Consider the following 16,690-nt stretch of genomic DNA (forward strand, 5'->3'; position numbering starts at 1 on the left):
CGTAAAAAATGTTATCATCATCAATAAGACAAGAGGATAAGAGACAGCATCGAAAGAAATGTGCCTACTTATTTCATTGAAGTTCTATTACTGATTTATACATCAAATTTTCAAAAATAAATTCATAAATATAAAATATATTTGATTACATAGCTTGTCAAACGAAACAAAAGAATCAGGTTAAAAATATTACATTAAAAAATAAAAATAAAAATTCCTCAATCTGCTTCAGTGGCTCACACACTCTCTGGTGCTGTGCTGTGTTAGATCTGCCGGCAAAGCATGTAGACAAGGCCATATCAATGCCTTAAAAAAGCTTTACAGCAATGTTCAGAACATCAATCTGGTTTGCTTACTCACTGACCCCAGACCAATGGACCATGTGAGTGGCAACTTTCTGAGGAATGCAATTATCATTTGAAAGCAAAAATTCCAACAGGAGGAAGAAATGGCACTTTCAAGATATGATTGAGTGCTGCACCTACTGGAGCAGTGGAGGTCTGTTTTCAAGGGAACCTTTATGAAGGATCTTTAGAACAGCGTATCCAGGTTCCACAGTGGCATATGAGCTTTTGACGCGGTGGATTTCTGCCATATTTGCCTGCTTGAATAATTCAGTAAGACAAAGTTATGCTTTGGTTTTGCGGCTACCAAATATCATGTTATTATCATAACAAAGATGAGATTCGGAACACGAGAATTTATCTAGTATATAAATAGACTGACTGTGGCGTCATAGGGGAAATGACGTTAAAGATTTCTTCGATCCAACTGCCATGCAAACTGATCAACAGCAGCCATAGCGCGAGATGCTGCACCAATTGAGCCATCATACCTGGTGCCTTGAAAGTTAAACATAACCCAAGCAAAACAAGCGGAAAAAAGGCAAAATGTTAGGCCTATATATGATTTCTTGAAATTGCAATCTAAAGACATTATAAGCCTTGATTGATGATGAATAGACAGAAAGGTTAATCAAGACAAAAATGACAAACTAGATAGGTATGTGCTTCTTACAATGCAACCAAGAGATACATACACATACATATGTAAAGGGAAGAGAGAGAGAGAGAGAGAGAGAGAGAGAGAGATCCCTTTGTTATTTCAGCATAGTATGCTTGATAAGAAAACCTTCATGAATATAACATCATAAGCACTTGGTACAACAGGCTAAACTAAACGATGGGTTTTTGATCACCTTGATTGTTGATCCAACGAAAGTGCAAGAGTAGCATATACAGGAGGCAGGTGATGTCAAAACTGATGTGCAAATATGCAAGCTGGGAGGAGAAGTGAACAGATCCATTTCCTTCCTCGACACAAGAAATGATATTTCGAGGAAGTAAGAAAAAAGATGGCAAAAAGTAACTCTGAATATATTTGGAATAGGAAAGCAAGAAAAAAAATTAAAAATATTTGAAAATCCGTGGACATGCATTGAACCAACAGCATTCATCCCTCTACTAGCATCACTACCTCAGGGGAATTTGAGACAAGAGGGTAAGAACCAAAGCACCAAACTGATGGGATTCTAAGTGAAACAAACTTAATATAGTACAGCGTACCTATTTTCTACTTATTTAGCTTACAAAGATTGAGCAAAACTTACATTGATGAAGTCCTATTATGAAGCTCTCCATTTGGAACTTGTTTCTATTGACAAAATTAACAAACTCTCTCAGTTCAACAGGATCAGCTTTTATCCCTTCTTGTTCTGCACTACAAGCATCCAGAAAAATGTTTAAATTAGGTGCTACTCAATGGAATGTAAAATAACTGAGGACCTTAAGCCACATTTAGTTTGCAAGTATTGTAATAGTAATAGGAATACCACCACAGGTAACAAAATATATTTGGGATTTTAACCAAATTCACTAAGAGAACCATTACAAAGAAAAGAACACAAAAGATCATCATTTTGGATGGCTGAAGCAGCAAAGGAATCTAAATGCTTCATAAATTTCATAGGTTCGAATTGAAATCCAGAAGAAACGTCCAGAAAATACTCTGGGATGTTGAATGCAGTCACCAAATCGATGAAACACGATAAAGAAGTAACTACAAAAGAATACATCTTACATGGTAGCCAACAAACGAGAAGGGCCACTGGGGTCATAATTTATGAGTAAAGCCGCCTTAGATGGCTCACCTAAACAGAAATTTCACAGAACATCAAATTCGTTCAAGCATAAAGTGAGAAAATTGTTCTCTATATGTTCATAGAAATATAGATGGAAGTTAAAAAAAAAGTGTTAAGAGTTGGAGCTCACCAGAAGAGCCAACATCTTTCGAAGCCCATTTCTCCCAGGCTCTGTGAACAAAACCCGAATCCATTACTTCCACAGCCGATCTACTGATTAGGAGGTATGTGCTTTAAATTATCCGAGGATAAAGATCGTTGCTTTTCGTCCTTTTTTGCTACTCTTGCGAAGCAGGGGTAGGCTCTACTTGCTTGAGTGCTTCTGCGTTTCCGCCCCCAAAAGACTGATCTTTTTTTTCAAGAACGTTATATTTTTAAGCATTTATCAAAAATTCTTCAGTATTTTTTGGATGGAATAGGCTTCTTCAGTTGGTGGTTTTTTTTTTTTTCCTAACACATCAAACACACACTCACACATATACCACTCAAATGCTACCCAAAGAGTTTGAACCGTGCCCACCAAATAAAGACATATACCACTCAAATGCTACTCACATAGTTCGGACCTTGCCCACCAAGCAAAGATACAAGAATGATGAGGACTATTTGCACTCAAGAGTTAGTTAAGGACACCCCAAAATCACAAAAAAAAATCTCTATCTAATATCACCCCAATTGACCCTACCACTTCCCTTCACTCTTTCTTCTTCCCTTCACTCCTCCTTCTTCACTTACCAGAGGAGAGAGAGTCACTTCCAAGCTTGAATGGAAGCTGCAACAACAGCTCAAGAAACAATGGGAGCACCAGCAATAGTGCAGTACCGATTTGTTAGCTTGTTTACCTCCTCAAGTTCCTGCCTTTATTGGGAACAAAGGCAACATGCAACACCACCATAGCCAGCCATGTCTGCCATTGCACTTCTACAAAAAGCTGCTCAAATGGGTGCTGCACCAAGTAATGCTCCATTACCTAGAGCAAGCAATGATGACATGATGGAGCAAGCAATGATGACATGATGAAGGTGGAGGTGAATTTGTCGGCTCAGAAGTTGGGGGATGGGGCTGCCTTTGGAAGGTGAAGGTGAAGAGGAATTAGTCGGCAGAGGATGGTTGTAAGGTTAGGGTTTGACGAAACAAAGTTCTTTTTTTTTTTTTTTCTTTCTTTCTAATCTCAGTCGTTGGTGAGATCTAACGGCTGAAATTATGGAGTGCAGATTGTTAAATTTTAAAAAAATCAAAAGTGGGGTATACTTATAAATGTTATGTTTTAGGTTGTGGTTTATTTAGAACGGGGTGTAGTTAGTTAAGTTGGGGGTGTAAATAGTCATCATCTACAAGAATAGTAACAAGTTAGGCTTGCAACGGCATGTGAATAGGCTTCTTCCGTTGCCTACATGATAAGAGTTGCACGTGTTAATTTTTTTGTGTTTTTCCTTTGGCAATGGAAGTTGTCCCTTAAAACATAAATCTTCCTAAGCAAATGGCCCTTTTAAATTTTGTTTTAGATCAATTTTCCTTCTACTGTGAAGATATTCCTTATCAAGAGGCAGTTTTAATTAAAAATTTGTACTGCAGCTACTTTTTGATTCTGAAGGAAATAAATAAAGTCTGTGCTTCATAGGTTCAGTCAAAAGTCTAAAAATACAGATATCATATGTCATCAAACTCTGCATTTCCATACTTCATTCCAAAAACTTCTTCATTTGATATGAAAGATTACAACTTAAAATCAAATATCAAGGACTTGTTTTCTTTTCCAAGAGTAGACAGATCTCAATGATGGTATAAGGTCCAATCCAATGCACCAAAACATATTTGGGTAAAATCACCTCCTTTATTTCATCAATTTGTCACATTATGATTTCATCAAACTTCTGCAGATGTCTGCTCTAAATTGAACAACTCTACAAAAATTCAACCTGCTGCCACTGGGATCTTCAGCAAGGCTATCAAAGAGAACATAAATGATTTTTTCAGTCGAGAGAAGCATGAGCACCCACAAATGACCATAAGGAGCATCATCACAAGCAAACTCAAACAGATCAATATCCAATCTCTGGGAACCTCATTCACGATAGCAGATTTTTACCTCAAAATACAGCAATTAATCTTCCATAAAAATGATGTTAGTCTATATATACACAGAGACAAACTCTTGGGGCAGATACACACAAAAACTTGATTCAATTACCACATTTGATTTCATATGCAAAATCCTTGATTAACATTGCATTTCTTGAAGTTGAAGACATTGACAAAAAGCTCAGATTCACAAGGCAAACTTCTAATACTCTAGAGCTAAAGTAAACAATTTGTAAATCAGCCATCAACATGGAAGAATGCGGAATGATATAAGTATCAAGCATCCCAGATAGCAATTACGTTTTAAAGATCAAATTATTGAAAACAAAAAACCATATTGCGCAATTATAAGTACATATGTGTTACCAACATCAACCTTCTCACTGGGCAATTTTGCAAATATCCTCGTACTCGACTGCCTTAAGCACTCTCCCATCATAGATACCCTTCTCAATCTGCAGCTTAGCACAGAAATTCTCTGTATCTACTCCAAGCAACTTTGCAATTGACCCACGGTATGCCCCATTCACCATCCTCACAAGCCCTCCAATCTGTGGAATCACAGTCTCCAGTTCCAGCTGATCAACCCTCAAGATATGCTTGCTTTCCAACATCTCAATCTCCCCAACATATTTATCAATCACTTTCCGCACAACTCCCTTCTGTTTATAGTAACCCTTCTCTGCCAATGCTTTGCTCATCACCTTCACAACAATTCCTTCACACAACCAATAATCCTTCCTATTGCTCCTCTCCTTCGCCTTCTCTTCCTCTTTCATCAACTCCTCCAATGCAGACATCCCTCCAGATTTCTCCTCCTTCCTCCTTTTCTTTTCCTTCTCATTATCCTCAATTTCTTCAAAACCCAATTTACCAAAGTTCTCTCCTTTTCCTTTACCGCCCTCTTTACCATTCTTTGCTGATGCCCCAAGCGAAAATCCAATCTTGGCTCCACTTTCTAACTTAACTTGTATTCTAGGCTCATCCTCTTGGTTGCTATTGTTCATGGGCATCATCTGCTCTACTTTCTCAATCTGCTTCTTTATCTCCCTCTCGTGCTTTTCCTCCTCCACAATATCCGCTCTAGCCCTCTTGTTCTTCATCTTCTCCTTGAAAATTGTCTCCGAATCGCAATCAATGTAGGAGATGAACCAACCTTTGGGGGTCTCATCGACCTTGCACTTGCCGGTGCGGCCGAGGTACTTGACGAACTCGGTTAGGGTGGCCCACTGGGTGGAGTTCATGTGGACATGGTTGCGATCATGGATGTACTCGTTGTAGACGACGGTTGCAGCCACACGGCTGAAACGATGGGAGCAACGCATTAGGTCAAGAAAGGATTGCTCGAACTCCTCGGAGTATCCATCCACGATCCGGTTCGGATTCTGACCGAATATCTGCATCTGGCGCTGGTGACTCTCGCTCATGCAGTGGCACTTGAACCCGTTCTCGTCTCGGCATTGCTTCTGGCACATCTGGCAGTACCATCGAAGCTTTTGGAGGCCTTTCGCCTTGATCCGGTTCGCAATCGCTTTCGGGGTCAAAAATTCGTTTTTCCCCATTCAATTGACCGGGAGAGGAATCTCAGCAGCGATCGGAGAAGAGATGTAAGGCGATAGAATCACCGTATCGGCTCTCGATGAAGGGCGGTGGAGGTGAATATTGCGGCTATTGTGGCCTGCCTTCTTTATCATCAAACCCCAAGAAATTATATTTCACTGGTGGGCTTGGAGATTTGTAAAGGGCTTCACATGAGTCTGCCGGAAAAGTTCTTCTATAAAGACACATGGGCTTGTCTAGGATTCAAGGCCTCAAGCAAAGGTCAAAATACAAGCCAAGGCCCATTATATTCATGGGTCAGCCCACAACAGGAAATGCAGCGGCAGTAGGGAAAGCCAGAATTTGGCATGTGAGTGGCTCAATATGGTTATGAGTGAAAACGGTCGGTTACCATAAATTTTTTATATGAATTTAATTGATTGATCGGTTGGTTATTTTGATTATCGATCTTTTTTTTTTATAATAGGGTAACTATTTATAATAAGGAGTGATGTAAACATCGTTCGTGAATCTCATATAGGTGAATTCAGGTTCCAAATTATAATATATAAGTGGGTCAATCCTATCATTAATTAACAGATTTTCTAATGGGTAGTTAAGACCTCTTTGTTGTTAGGCTTGAGTTTGGATTTAGATTAGGGAGAGTCGACGAATTGAATTAATCGTCATAAAAACTATGTTATGGCTGGGAAGTCAATGGAATAAAAAAAAGTCTATATTGGGGGAAAAAAAGTCTCCCAGTCAAAGTCTCCCTGACAATTGATGTATTTATGTCCACTTTGTAAGCTTTGAGCATCCTATTATGACATGCTGACTATAAAACAAAAGTTAATTGATTTGTATACCAATAATGTTGTACCACGATACACTCCTAAAATATTACCTTTATTTTACATTCAAATTTGTACAACATGATCATTGATTATAGACACAGGCATAGACCCACTTAATATCTAACACTTCCTATTTACTACGGGTAAAAATTGGGAGTCATATTGAGAATCTCAAGTATTATTCTACAATAAAAAGGGAGGTCGGCGTATGAAAATATTCAAACCACCTTGACAGAAATGTATTTCAAATTGATTAAGATAAAAATTAAAAGTCAATAATTAAGATGGAGAGAAAAAAAAAACTTTGAAGGGCATGTTTGGATTGATGTTTTAGATATTTAATGAGGACGATTAAGGGGGAAGGAGTAATTTCACCTTAAATTGTAGAAGGAAGTGTCAAGTGGGGTGAAACGGGAGTTCCCCTCACTTAACTCTCCAAATCAATATTTTGTAACCCTTAATTTTGGTTTGTGAGATGAGATAAATTTTTTTTTATTATTTTCTACATCATCCTATAAGTTTTTCACTCATTTCAACTTTAATAAGGGTATTTTTTGTAAATCATATCTCTTAACTCTCATTAATTCAAGTAGTCCCCCTCTCACAACTCCCTTTCACTCAACTCTCCCTCCCCTAATTCTACTTAACTCTTCAATTTCGATTCAAGCAGAGTCTAAGAGTTGTCTCTAGATAGAGTGACATGTTAAAAAATAAATATGTTTATTCTCATTTTTATTTTTTATTTTTAATAAATAAATGGTATGGACACAAAATTTGAATTCATTACTAAAATAACAAGTGAGAGATTTTTTTTGGTACTCGAGAACAACGTATAAATTTACCCTCTAGACACCCTATATGAGTCTAGACTGTGGTTGTCAGACCGCGTGTACATAAGGTTCCTACCTGACTACATGGTACGTCGAGTCAAACTCTAACGTGTAGTCACAGGAGTATTGCTCTTAATTAGAATCGAACTCATGACCTCGCAAGGTCCATACGGTTTGCTCTTGAAAGATTCACCAACTAGGTTATCACCCAAATGGTTAAGTGAAGGATTAACTAAGGGTCGATCCTAAAAATATAGGAAGAAGTGAAAATCTTTGTTATTGTAAAAATTGTAAAAAAATTTAGGGCAAACCAAAAGCAGTGTTAAATGAGAGGGTAGCTAAACCTACCACAAATCCACAACCATATGGCCCACACAATACATGTATATAGATTTACATGGTATATATAATATCTTGGTTATGACAAGGCCACATTGCATGCCTTTCCTTTTATGGCTCTAACACAACATTTACTACAAGCAAGATGGACAAAAAAAAGAGACTTCAAAATTATCAATTTTTTAATTTTTCAAAAAATTGTTTGATTTTTACAGAGAGAAAAACATCAACAAAAGCAGCATCAGCATCATCATCACCATTACCATCACCCTTAACATCACCTTACATACACAGCATTTCGAAAACCCAAAAAAGAAAGGGACAAAATACCCACAAAAAAATGAAGAAAAAAATGGCTTACCCAAGTTTCTCCACCTAATAAAAACAAGCAATCAATCAAAATGTTTGCTTCTCTTCCTTTTTATCTTCTCCTCCCACACCTCCTCTAAGTTTATCTCATCTCATCTGTTTCTTTCTGTGACTTTATTATAAGCCACCCAAGAAAGTGAGGAGGCTTTTGTGTGTTTCACTGTACGAGGGTCGACGATCTGAGCGTGATTCATCGTGTTTTTTGGGCTGCGATCGTCCTTGTTTTGTAGCTATCGAGGATCGATCTGTGAGTACTGTGTTTCCATTTTGTTTTGATTTTCCTTTTGTTTTAATGCGTGAATGATTATATGAGTAGTGGAGTTTGTTTGATGATCGGTGCGGTTTGTCTGTTTGGATGAAAAATGTTGAATTTTTATGATGATCGGGTCGTAGACAGTTTGGATTCAATGTGATTGGTGTTATTTTATCACCGAAAGTTTTTGATTGTGTGGGAATTGGTCTGGGCTGATTTTACTTTCTTTTTTGAGCTGGATAGATTTGGTTAATGTATATATGCAGTTATGCGGTTCTGATCAAAGATTTTGTATGTTGTTAAAAGTATTAAATTTGGTTGAAAGTATCTGCTCATGAATTTTGATGTAAAAAATGGAATGCACACAGATTAATAGATTTGCAGTGTCTGTTTATAGCTACATTTTGCTTTTTCTTTGAGTTATATTTCCCAAAGTACGCAGCTTTTTTGTTTCTGTTATTTTCTCAGATGTTCTGTCCTCTGTATGCACTCAACATACTGGTTCTTGCATTGCTAAGTTATAGATTCTCAGGTTTGAACATCGATATCGTACGTATTTATGGTCTTGGGGAGTGTGTCTTATTGTGTTGATTAAAGGTTTTTCCATGAATGGTCTTGTCTTGGTTTTATGATCCAAACATGGAAAGTTTTTGTTTTTTCTTTCACTATGTTGTTAAAAGTTTTTGTTCGTTTTTACAGAAGATTCAAAGGGTTATCGCCTTATCGGAGAATCCACTTGGATGTGATTTGCATGGGTGATGATGCCAGAGTTGCGAAGTGGAGTACGGAGATCAAAGCGTGTTGGTGATCTCCATCCTGCCCAACAACCAGCTGATCAAGCAGAGAATTTTCTTCAGCCCGCCCAAAATCGTACTAGGAGAAGAGTGGGTGGGGGAAGAGGAAGGGGTGCCAATGCCCCAGGTGTAGCGGAAGGGGTTTCACCAGCAGTACCTACAAGGCCAGCTGCTGCCGGTAGGGGTCGGGGCATTAGGTTAATAGATTTGGATCCGGAACCTCGCAGGGTTCTTCCTGAAGCTGCTGCTTTAGGAGCTGCTGAGCCGGCATTTAATCGTGTAGAGGTCGTGGCAGATAAAGATATTGCAATGGAGGGCAGGAGTGCAGATAAGGTAGTAGGAGTCGAGGAAGAAGCAAGCACAACTCCAGTTCCGGAGAGGGTACCTTCCATTTCCTTATCAAATTTGATGTCTTCTCTATTTAATGCTGAACCTTGAGTTGCATTATGTGGAACAAACCATTACTAGTAGGAAAAACAGTCACTCTTGGGTAACATTGTCTGCAGCTGACAATTGTACTGCTACTCATCACTCGACCTATTATTGCCTTTCCGAATTCGGATATATTATAAATATGATGATGCTTATTTTATATCAGTTGTAGAATAAAAACTTCTGTGCTCAGCCTGTCATTGCCCGAGCTAGTTAGTGTACGAGTCATCAAGATACGTAGATCATTATATGGAATTGTTCCTTATGATATTTTGTTGTTAATCCCATGGTCTCTCTCAACATATATATTATTTTTTATGGCCGCAGGTACAAGTTGGCAACTCTCCTGTATATAAGGTCGAACGGAAGTTGGGCAAGGGTGGATTTGGCCAAGTTTATGTTGGCAGAAGGGTAAGTGGTGGCAGCGACAAAAGTGGCGCTGACGCAATTGAGGTATGAACGAAGACTTTATGCTTTCTGTATAGAATGCTATTTATTTAACCTCTGCGTTTGGATGGTTTAACTTCCTCTTCTAACAGGTGGCTTTAAAGTTTGAGCACCGAAATAGTAAAGGTTGCAATTATGGACCTCCTTACGAGTGGCAAGTTTACAAGTACGTATAGTCTACCAGTGTCAGAAAGACCATAGTTCAGGCTACATCATCAGTATTTATTTCTTATTTCTGATTTTTTTCCCTCTCTGTCCTTCTCTAATCCATTTTCGCTTCAATTGGCAAGTACTTTGAATGGAACCTATGGACTTCCGTGGGTACATTACAAGGGTCGCCAAGGAGATTTCTACATTCTGGTGAGCTTTTATTTTGGACACCCTCTTTACCTTTAAAATTCCGGAGACTGTTGCCTATATATGAAATGAAGTAACTCTTGCAGGTAATGGACGTGCTGGGGCCAAGTCTTTGGGATGTATGGAATTCTCTTGGCCAATCGTAAGTAATAATATATATATTGCTTTTTTCCCTAATACCTGCTTTGCCTACACTCATGAATGAAGATTCTCTTTTATTTTTCCCTTTCTTCCTTGTTTTCTTCCTAATATGGCAGTCCCTGACTTTAGGATGTCTCCAAATATGGCGGCCTGTATTGCAGTGGAGGCGATTTCGATTCTGGAAAAGCTTCACCTGAAGGGGTAACCTCTCAACTGAATACAGTTATGGAAAATTTACAAATTCCCACTATTGATGATATTGCCCTTTACTCTAACAAGGTTTGTGCATGGAGACGTGAAGCCAGAAAACTTTTTACTTGGCCAACCAGGATCAGCTGATGAGAAAAAGCTATTTCTCATTGATCTCGGTTTGGGTAATATTTGTTTCCCTGTTGCTATTTACTCACTCTGAAGTATCAAAGATGATAATACATATTTTAACAGTTTTCTCTTTTCTCAGCTTGTTATGATAGTTTGCTCTTCTTCCTTTCAGTTTAAACTAGTTGAAGTAATGCATTTATATGATTTTTTGGCTTGTGCAATCTATACATTCTTGGTTTCAGCATCTAGATGGAAAGATACATCATCTGGTCAACATGTTGATTACGATCAGAGGCCTGATATATTTAGGTATGGAGATTCCTTCTCTTCTTGCGCATTCACGGATTAACCTCTTTTTGCTTATTTCTTATTTTTTTTTAATGCTTTTATTTACAGGGGAACGATAAGGTATGCAAGTGTGCATGCACATTTAGGCCGTACAGGAAGTCGAAGGGATGATCTTGAGTCATTGGCATACACATTAATATTTCTCATTAAAGGAAGGCTGCCATGGCAGGGGTATCAGGTGACCAATTGTTGTTAGTTTGTTGTGCTCATATTTATAACTCATTTGTTGGATCCTTTTAATGTTGTTATTTCCAATTGACAGGGAGATAACAAGAGTTTTCTTGTTTGTAAGAAAAAGATGGCCACTTCTGCAGAGTTGATGTGTTGCTTCTGCCCTGCCCCTTTTAAACAGTTCCTTGAGGCCGTTACAAATATGAAGTTTGATGAGGAGCCTAATTATCCCAAGCTTATATCCTTTTTTGAAAGCCTGATTGAACCTTGTGCACCGCTACGGTCAATTAGAATTGATGGAGCTCTTAAGGTGGTTATAGGTTTAGTATTCCATGGTTAGAAGGTATGCTATGAGTTGCTAACGTATTGCTATTTTTCTTCTTGTAAATAGGTTGGGCAGAAGCGGGGAAGATTGCTTATAAATTTGGAAGAGGATGAACAGCCGAAGAAGAAAGTACGATTGGGTAGTCCTGCGACTCAGTGGATTTCAGTTTACAACGCTCGATGCCCCATGAAGCAGAGGTAGATCTACTTTCTAAATATATATGATCTTTTGATTCCTCTGTGCTTGTGCTTGTATTTATCTAAAGGAATATCATTTCCGTCTCAGCTAACGAAGCATTATAAACATTAATGTTTGAGATTCCCCTCATTCACTTCGATAACTAGTGAAATGGATTTAATAGTAAGTTATTGGGGCATTACTATGTTTAAGTGCACAAGATCCTGTGCAAAAGGTTGCTCTTTGATGATTTTTTTTTTTAATTTTATCTTTTGTAATACTAAATGGAGTATTAGGTAGTCTGTGAATGATTTGTCATTTGAGGTGTTGTACAGGTTCTGATCCTCATTTAAAATTGAATTTTTTGGGTATTTTGGTTGCAATTCCTATTCCACATCCTTACCATTTTTTGTTCTCAACTTTAATTTCAGTCCTAAATAATCGGTGTCGAGGCTTAGATAATGATGATAATGAATTTACATTGTTTATCAATGTACTAATAATTCAGTTTATCAATGAATTTGAAAGCATTTATTTGTGTTATGATGACCAGCGGAGAGGTGGTGGTCATATCGGTGATGGATTATATTCTGTGGAAGGAAGTTGTTATTTCTGTGACATGATTTGTTACAAGAACTAAAAGCTGTATTCTTTGGTGAGAGTTTATTATAAAGTTTACTATCTCTTCCTAAGATGGCGCATAATAGCCATTGAAGGTTTTATAAATTAGTCCACTTGTTGAGGAGCACCACTAGTTAGCATGGCCAAGCTCCTCACAACTCAGCCTAAGCCCCTACCCGCTGAACAATCAAAGAAAGTAAAAAAAGAGTCTACCTGCAAGAAGAACGGTAGGATTGAAAATTTACTTTTCATTAATTAGCTGCAACTAATATGTTTAGAAGATATATAAATTAAGTGAAATGGCCCAACCCAACAAGTTAATGTATTGGTTTGAATGACAAGGTAACTAAATCTTAACATGGTATCAGAGCATGAGCTCTTGGATTCAAACCTTAGCTTCCTCAATTTAAACCCTCATTTGTCTTTGCCCCAAGTGTTGGCCTTGTGTGTGCTTGTTGTTGCCCCAAGGAAGCACCTTGTGTGAAAGCCGCCCTGGTGTCTGGCCTCGTTTGTTGTGCACGTGTTGGAGTCAGATTGTCCACGTGAGGGTGAATGTTATAATATATATATATATATATATATATATATATATATATATATATATATATATATATATGTAAATGATACGAAATGCCCCAACTCAAGAAGTTAACATATTGGGTTCAATGGCAAAGTAATTAAATCTTAACAAATATTATTATCATACTGCAAATTTCTGTACCTGTAATAGAATAAAACAATGTTTGGTGATTTTTTTTATTGATAACTATTTCTAGAAGAAATGGTACATATTTCTAGAAGAAATGGTGATTTATGTTCACTTTTATCAGGAAAGAGATGGATAGATAAATGAAATGGACGACATTGAGCATTGATCCTGCAAAAAGATATATTGACTTAACTATCAATGCTATTAGCAATATGTGACTATAACATAAGTCTAATGTATTTGTGTCTGTGTATGTGGGAACTTTATAGGCTTCTTTACTTAGGGATCCTGAGAATGCTATGTTGGAGTTCGAAGATGGTGTGAGTTTCCTATTTAACAGTGAGAGATTATGGGAATAGCACAAAATCATTTTTATATCTTATTTTCTATAGATATTGAATACTTAGTGAATTAAATTTCTGATGAATTGTATGGAGTTACTGTTCTTACCAACTTTTTGCATATTGACATTGGAAGGAAGATTACTAAAGCAGTAATGTACTATAATTACTCTTGACTGCATTTTTAGTATTATGAAGAAAAAAAAGTTTGAATGCAGTTGGCAATTGAAGTTAAATAATGGACTTCCTAGATGGGGGAAAATTTTGCTTTCATATGAGCTATTTATCCCATTTGGTTGGAAAGTTCTCCGAGTTTGTTCATTTGGACCCTTAGTGCCTGATACACCACAATACATTTTTCTGTTTCGCATCAAGTGAACTTTCTACTGGATGTGTAGGTATCACTACAATGTAGCAGACACAAGGCTGCGTCAGCATGTTGACAAGGGTAATGAAGATGATTTATACATCAGTTGTGTGGCCTCTGCGGGGAATCTTTGGGCTCTAATTATGGATGCAGGGACTGGTTTTTCTTCCCAGGTCTATGAATTGTCCGCATTGTTTCTGCACAAGGTTATCATTTCAGATCATTCTTTGCTTTCAAATCATGCAAGTTTTTCATGCATAACTTGTTCCCTTGACTATTTTTGTCATTGTTTTGTTCTTACCAGGATTGGATTATGGAACAGTGGGAAAAAAATTTCTATATCAGTTCAATAGCTGGAGCAACAAATGGGAGTTCTTTGGTTGTCATGTCCAAAGGTTCGTAACGACCTTAACCCATAAAGAACGTATGTTTTCTTCATGTGTTCTTCTACTTGTCATAAGAAACTAGAGCGTAAACAATATCAGCAAACATAGCTACAATAGCGAACACCTTATATGGCACCAATCACTGGATCCATGCAGCGTCATGTTGAGCTTTTTGTGACACCTCCCCATTCTTTGGCATACTTCACTTTTATGTGCCAAAACCGGTAAATTAAGTATGGCATGGATTGACAACATACGAAGGATTGATAGAAAAAGGGTCTCACAGAAAATATAGTCCAGAAGTAATTCAATGGAGGAAAATTATTCATGCAGGATTAAGCCCCATCGAGTTGAAGTCAATGGTCTAATTTGAAACCCAAATCGATATTAAAATTTCCTTGTTTTTTTACAGGGACTCCTTACACCCAGCAATCATACAAAGTGAGTGAATCTTTTCCTTTCAAGTGGATAAATAAGAAATGGAAAGAGGGTTTTCATGTCACATCAATGACAACTGCTGGCAGTCGCTGGGGTGTAGTAATGTCCAGGAATGCTGGATTTTCTGATCAGGTATGACTTCATATCAACTAATACCTAATTTTCTGCCGCTCAAAGATTTGTAGTTGCATTTTTCCTTTTTGATTTTAGAGTTCCTAATTCTTGCTTCTCTTCTGTTTGATTTGATGTCCTGATACAAGGTTGTGGAACTTGATTTTCTATACCCAAGTGAAGGAATTCATCGACGATGGGAGAGTGGTTACAGGATAACAGCTATGGCTGCCACTTCTGACCAAGCAGCCTTCATACTGAGTATTCCAAAACGGAAAATGGTTGATGAAACTCAAGAAACACTGCGTACAACTGCATTTCCAAGCACCCATGTAAAGGTAGGAGCTCAGCCTGTTCACTTTCTCCATTTCCTATTGCTCAATAACTACATTTCAAAAGTTTTTGATGTTCTTAAGATTCACAAAATACCATGATCTAACTGGATATCTTGTAAGCATGTAAGCATGATGCTTCACTGTTCTTCTTTAAACGTGCATCCTTCTTCCTCTCTACCTTTTCTTGATTTTTCTTCCAGTTTTGCAAGCGTGTTCCTTCTTCAGGGCTTTCATGGTCTTCTCTAGGGTTCTGCTCAAACATCTAAAATTGATTTTTGTGCTGTGATTATGAAGCACATCTCCTTCCTCGACTTTACTATACAGCACATCTTTTCTTACCAAGATGATCATTTGTTTTGCTGTGTACATGCAGGAGAAATGGTCCAAAAATCTCTACATCGCGTCGATCTGTCATGGGCGGACTGTGTGTTAAATTGTCAGCTACAACGTGCGCCGTCTTCCATAAACGAAAAAAGAAGGTAAAAAAAAAAGCCAAAGCAAAGAAATTGGAAAGAAAGTGAGTAAAGAATTGATGGTTCAAATTTTGAAACCCAAGAAGGAATTTTTCTTCACTGTTGGAATGGAAGATTGCCTTTTCTCCTGCAATCTACAGAAACGCAGGCTTTTCATATATACAGTTTTCATATATGAATATGAATATGTAAACCAAAAAAAAAGAAAACACTGGCAGAGGAAGAAGAGAGCAATACATTCTGTGAATTTGAGCTAAGCGGGGCATCCTGCATCCGTTTGTTTCAAATTTCAATATACGTATTGGGGATAGTAATCTTGGCACTTGCAGCCAAGTTGTGCTTCATTACCTCAATAAGTTGTTACATTTGCCTCTCCCAGGTAGTTTCTTATACAAATTGCATTCACAGTAAGCATTTGGGAGGTTTTGCAAGTAGAAACACAATGCTCTCTTTCTGTGGCCTTATGTTCTTGAAAAACTTCCCCAAGTACTGAGAGAAGAGGCTTACTAGCATTAATATCATGTTATATTTACTACACTTAGAAGAAATTTTATGAACTTTATATGACTAAACCATCCTTTGAAAGGGATTCACAACACAACAATTTTTTTAATCTCTTTTTTTTTTCTTTTTTCATTTCTTTCCAAAATCTGTTTGAAGAAAATGAACAGGACACAATTATTTGGGGTTTTGACTTGTAAGTCTCACAAGATTACAGTTACTGTCACATATCAATATGAATGTTTATCGATGATATCACTTCAAAGATGTGTATTTTTAGAAGTAGTTATTAAAAAAAATCTCGGAAGTGTTACATCCGAACACTTCTCAAAAAAATTTCAAACATATCAAAGTGATATTATTTTAATATTAGTCCACCTAAAGATCATTTCGTTGTTGTAATGGTATCATAGGCATCCGCTAACAATTTCCATAACTTAAATTGGGTGGTACCCAAGTTCGAAACCCCTCACTCTTACCCACCAAAAA

The 16,690-nt window shown here is 37.5% G+C and overlaps 3 protein-coding genes across 6 annotated transcripts; 1 reads left to right on the forward strand and 2 right to left on the reverse strand.

Moving 5' to 3' along the window:
- Positions 1-107: 107 nt before the first annotated feature.
- On the reverse strand, positions 108-2,734 carry LOC120016835. Of its 4 annotated transcripts, none has more exons than XM_038869767.1 (5): positions 2,271-2,734; positions 2,080-2,149; positions 1,610-1,719; positions 727-835; positions 108-601 (listed from the first exon to the last, which is right to left on the reverse strand). In XM_038869767.1, exons 1-5 carry the CDS (start codon positions 2,332-2,334, stop codon positions 532-534), a joined length of 423 nt encoding a protein of 140 aa, XP_038725695.1. In that variant the 5' UTR covers positions 2,335-2,734; the 3' UTR covers positions 108-531. The 4 variants fall into 4 exon arrangements, with proteins under 4 accessions (XP_038725695.1, XP_038725694.1, XP_038725697.1 ...); XM_038869766.1 differs by having other exon boundaries at positions 108-604; XM_038869769.1 differs by having other exon boundaries at positions 727-842.
- A 1,571-nt stretch (positions 2,735-4,305) lies between these two features.
- Positions 4,306-5,913, reverse strand: LOC120016834 (KIN17-like protein). The gene has a single exon (XM_038869765.1). It carries the CDS (start codon positions 5,782-5,784, stop codon positions 4,603-4,605), a length of 1,182 nt encoding a protein of 393 aa, XP_038725693.1. The 5' UTR covers positions 5,785-5,913; the 3' UTR covers positions 4,306-4,602.
- A 2,175-nt stretch (positions 5,914-8,088) lies between these two features.
- Positions 8,089-16,065, forward strand: LOC120016946 (casein kinase 1-like protein HD16). The gene is made up of 17 exons (XM_038869957.1): positions 8,089-8,400; positions 9,106-9,581; positions 9,960-10,085; positions 10,172-10,245; positions 10,370-10,439; positions 10,523-10,578; positions 10,707-10,778; positions 10,857-10,951; positions 11,141-11,207; positions 11,295-11,424; positions 11,509-11,727; positions 11,809-11,939; positions 13,989-14,163; positions 14,262-14,352; positions 14,756-14,913; positions 15,042-15,230; positions 15,601-16,065. The coding sequence occupies exons 2-17, from the start codon at positions 9,165-9,167 to the stop codon at positions 15,658-15,660; spliced, it is 2,130 nt and encodes a 709-aa protein (XP_038725885.1). The 5' UTR covers positions 8,089-8,400; positions 9,106-9,164; the 3' UTR covers positions 15,661-16,065.
- The last annotated feature ends 625 nt before the right edge of the window (positions 16,066-16,690 follow it).

The sequence above is a fragment of the Tripterygium wilfordii genome, chromosome 15 (genome assembly GCF_013401445.1).
Source record: "Tripterygium wilfordii isolate XIE 37 chromosome 15, ASM1340144v1, whole genome shotgun sequence".
NCBI lineage: Eukaryota > Viridiplantae > Streptophyta > Magnoliopsida > Celastrales > Celastraceae > Tripterygium > Tripterygium wilfordii.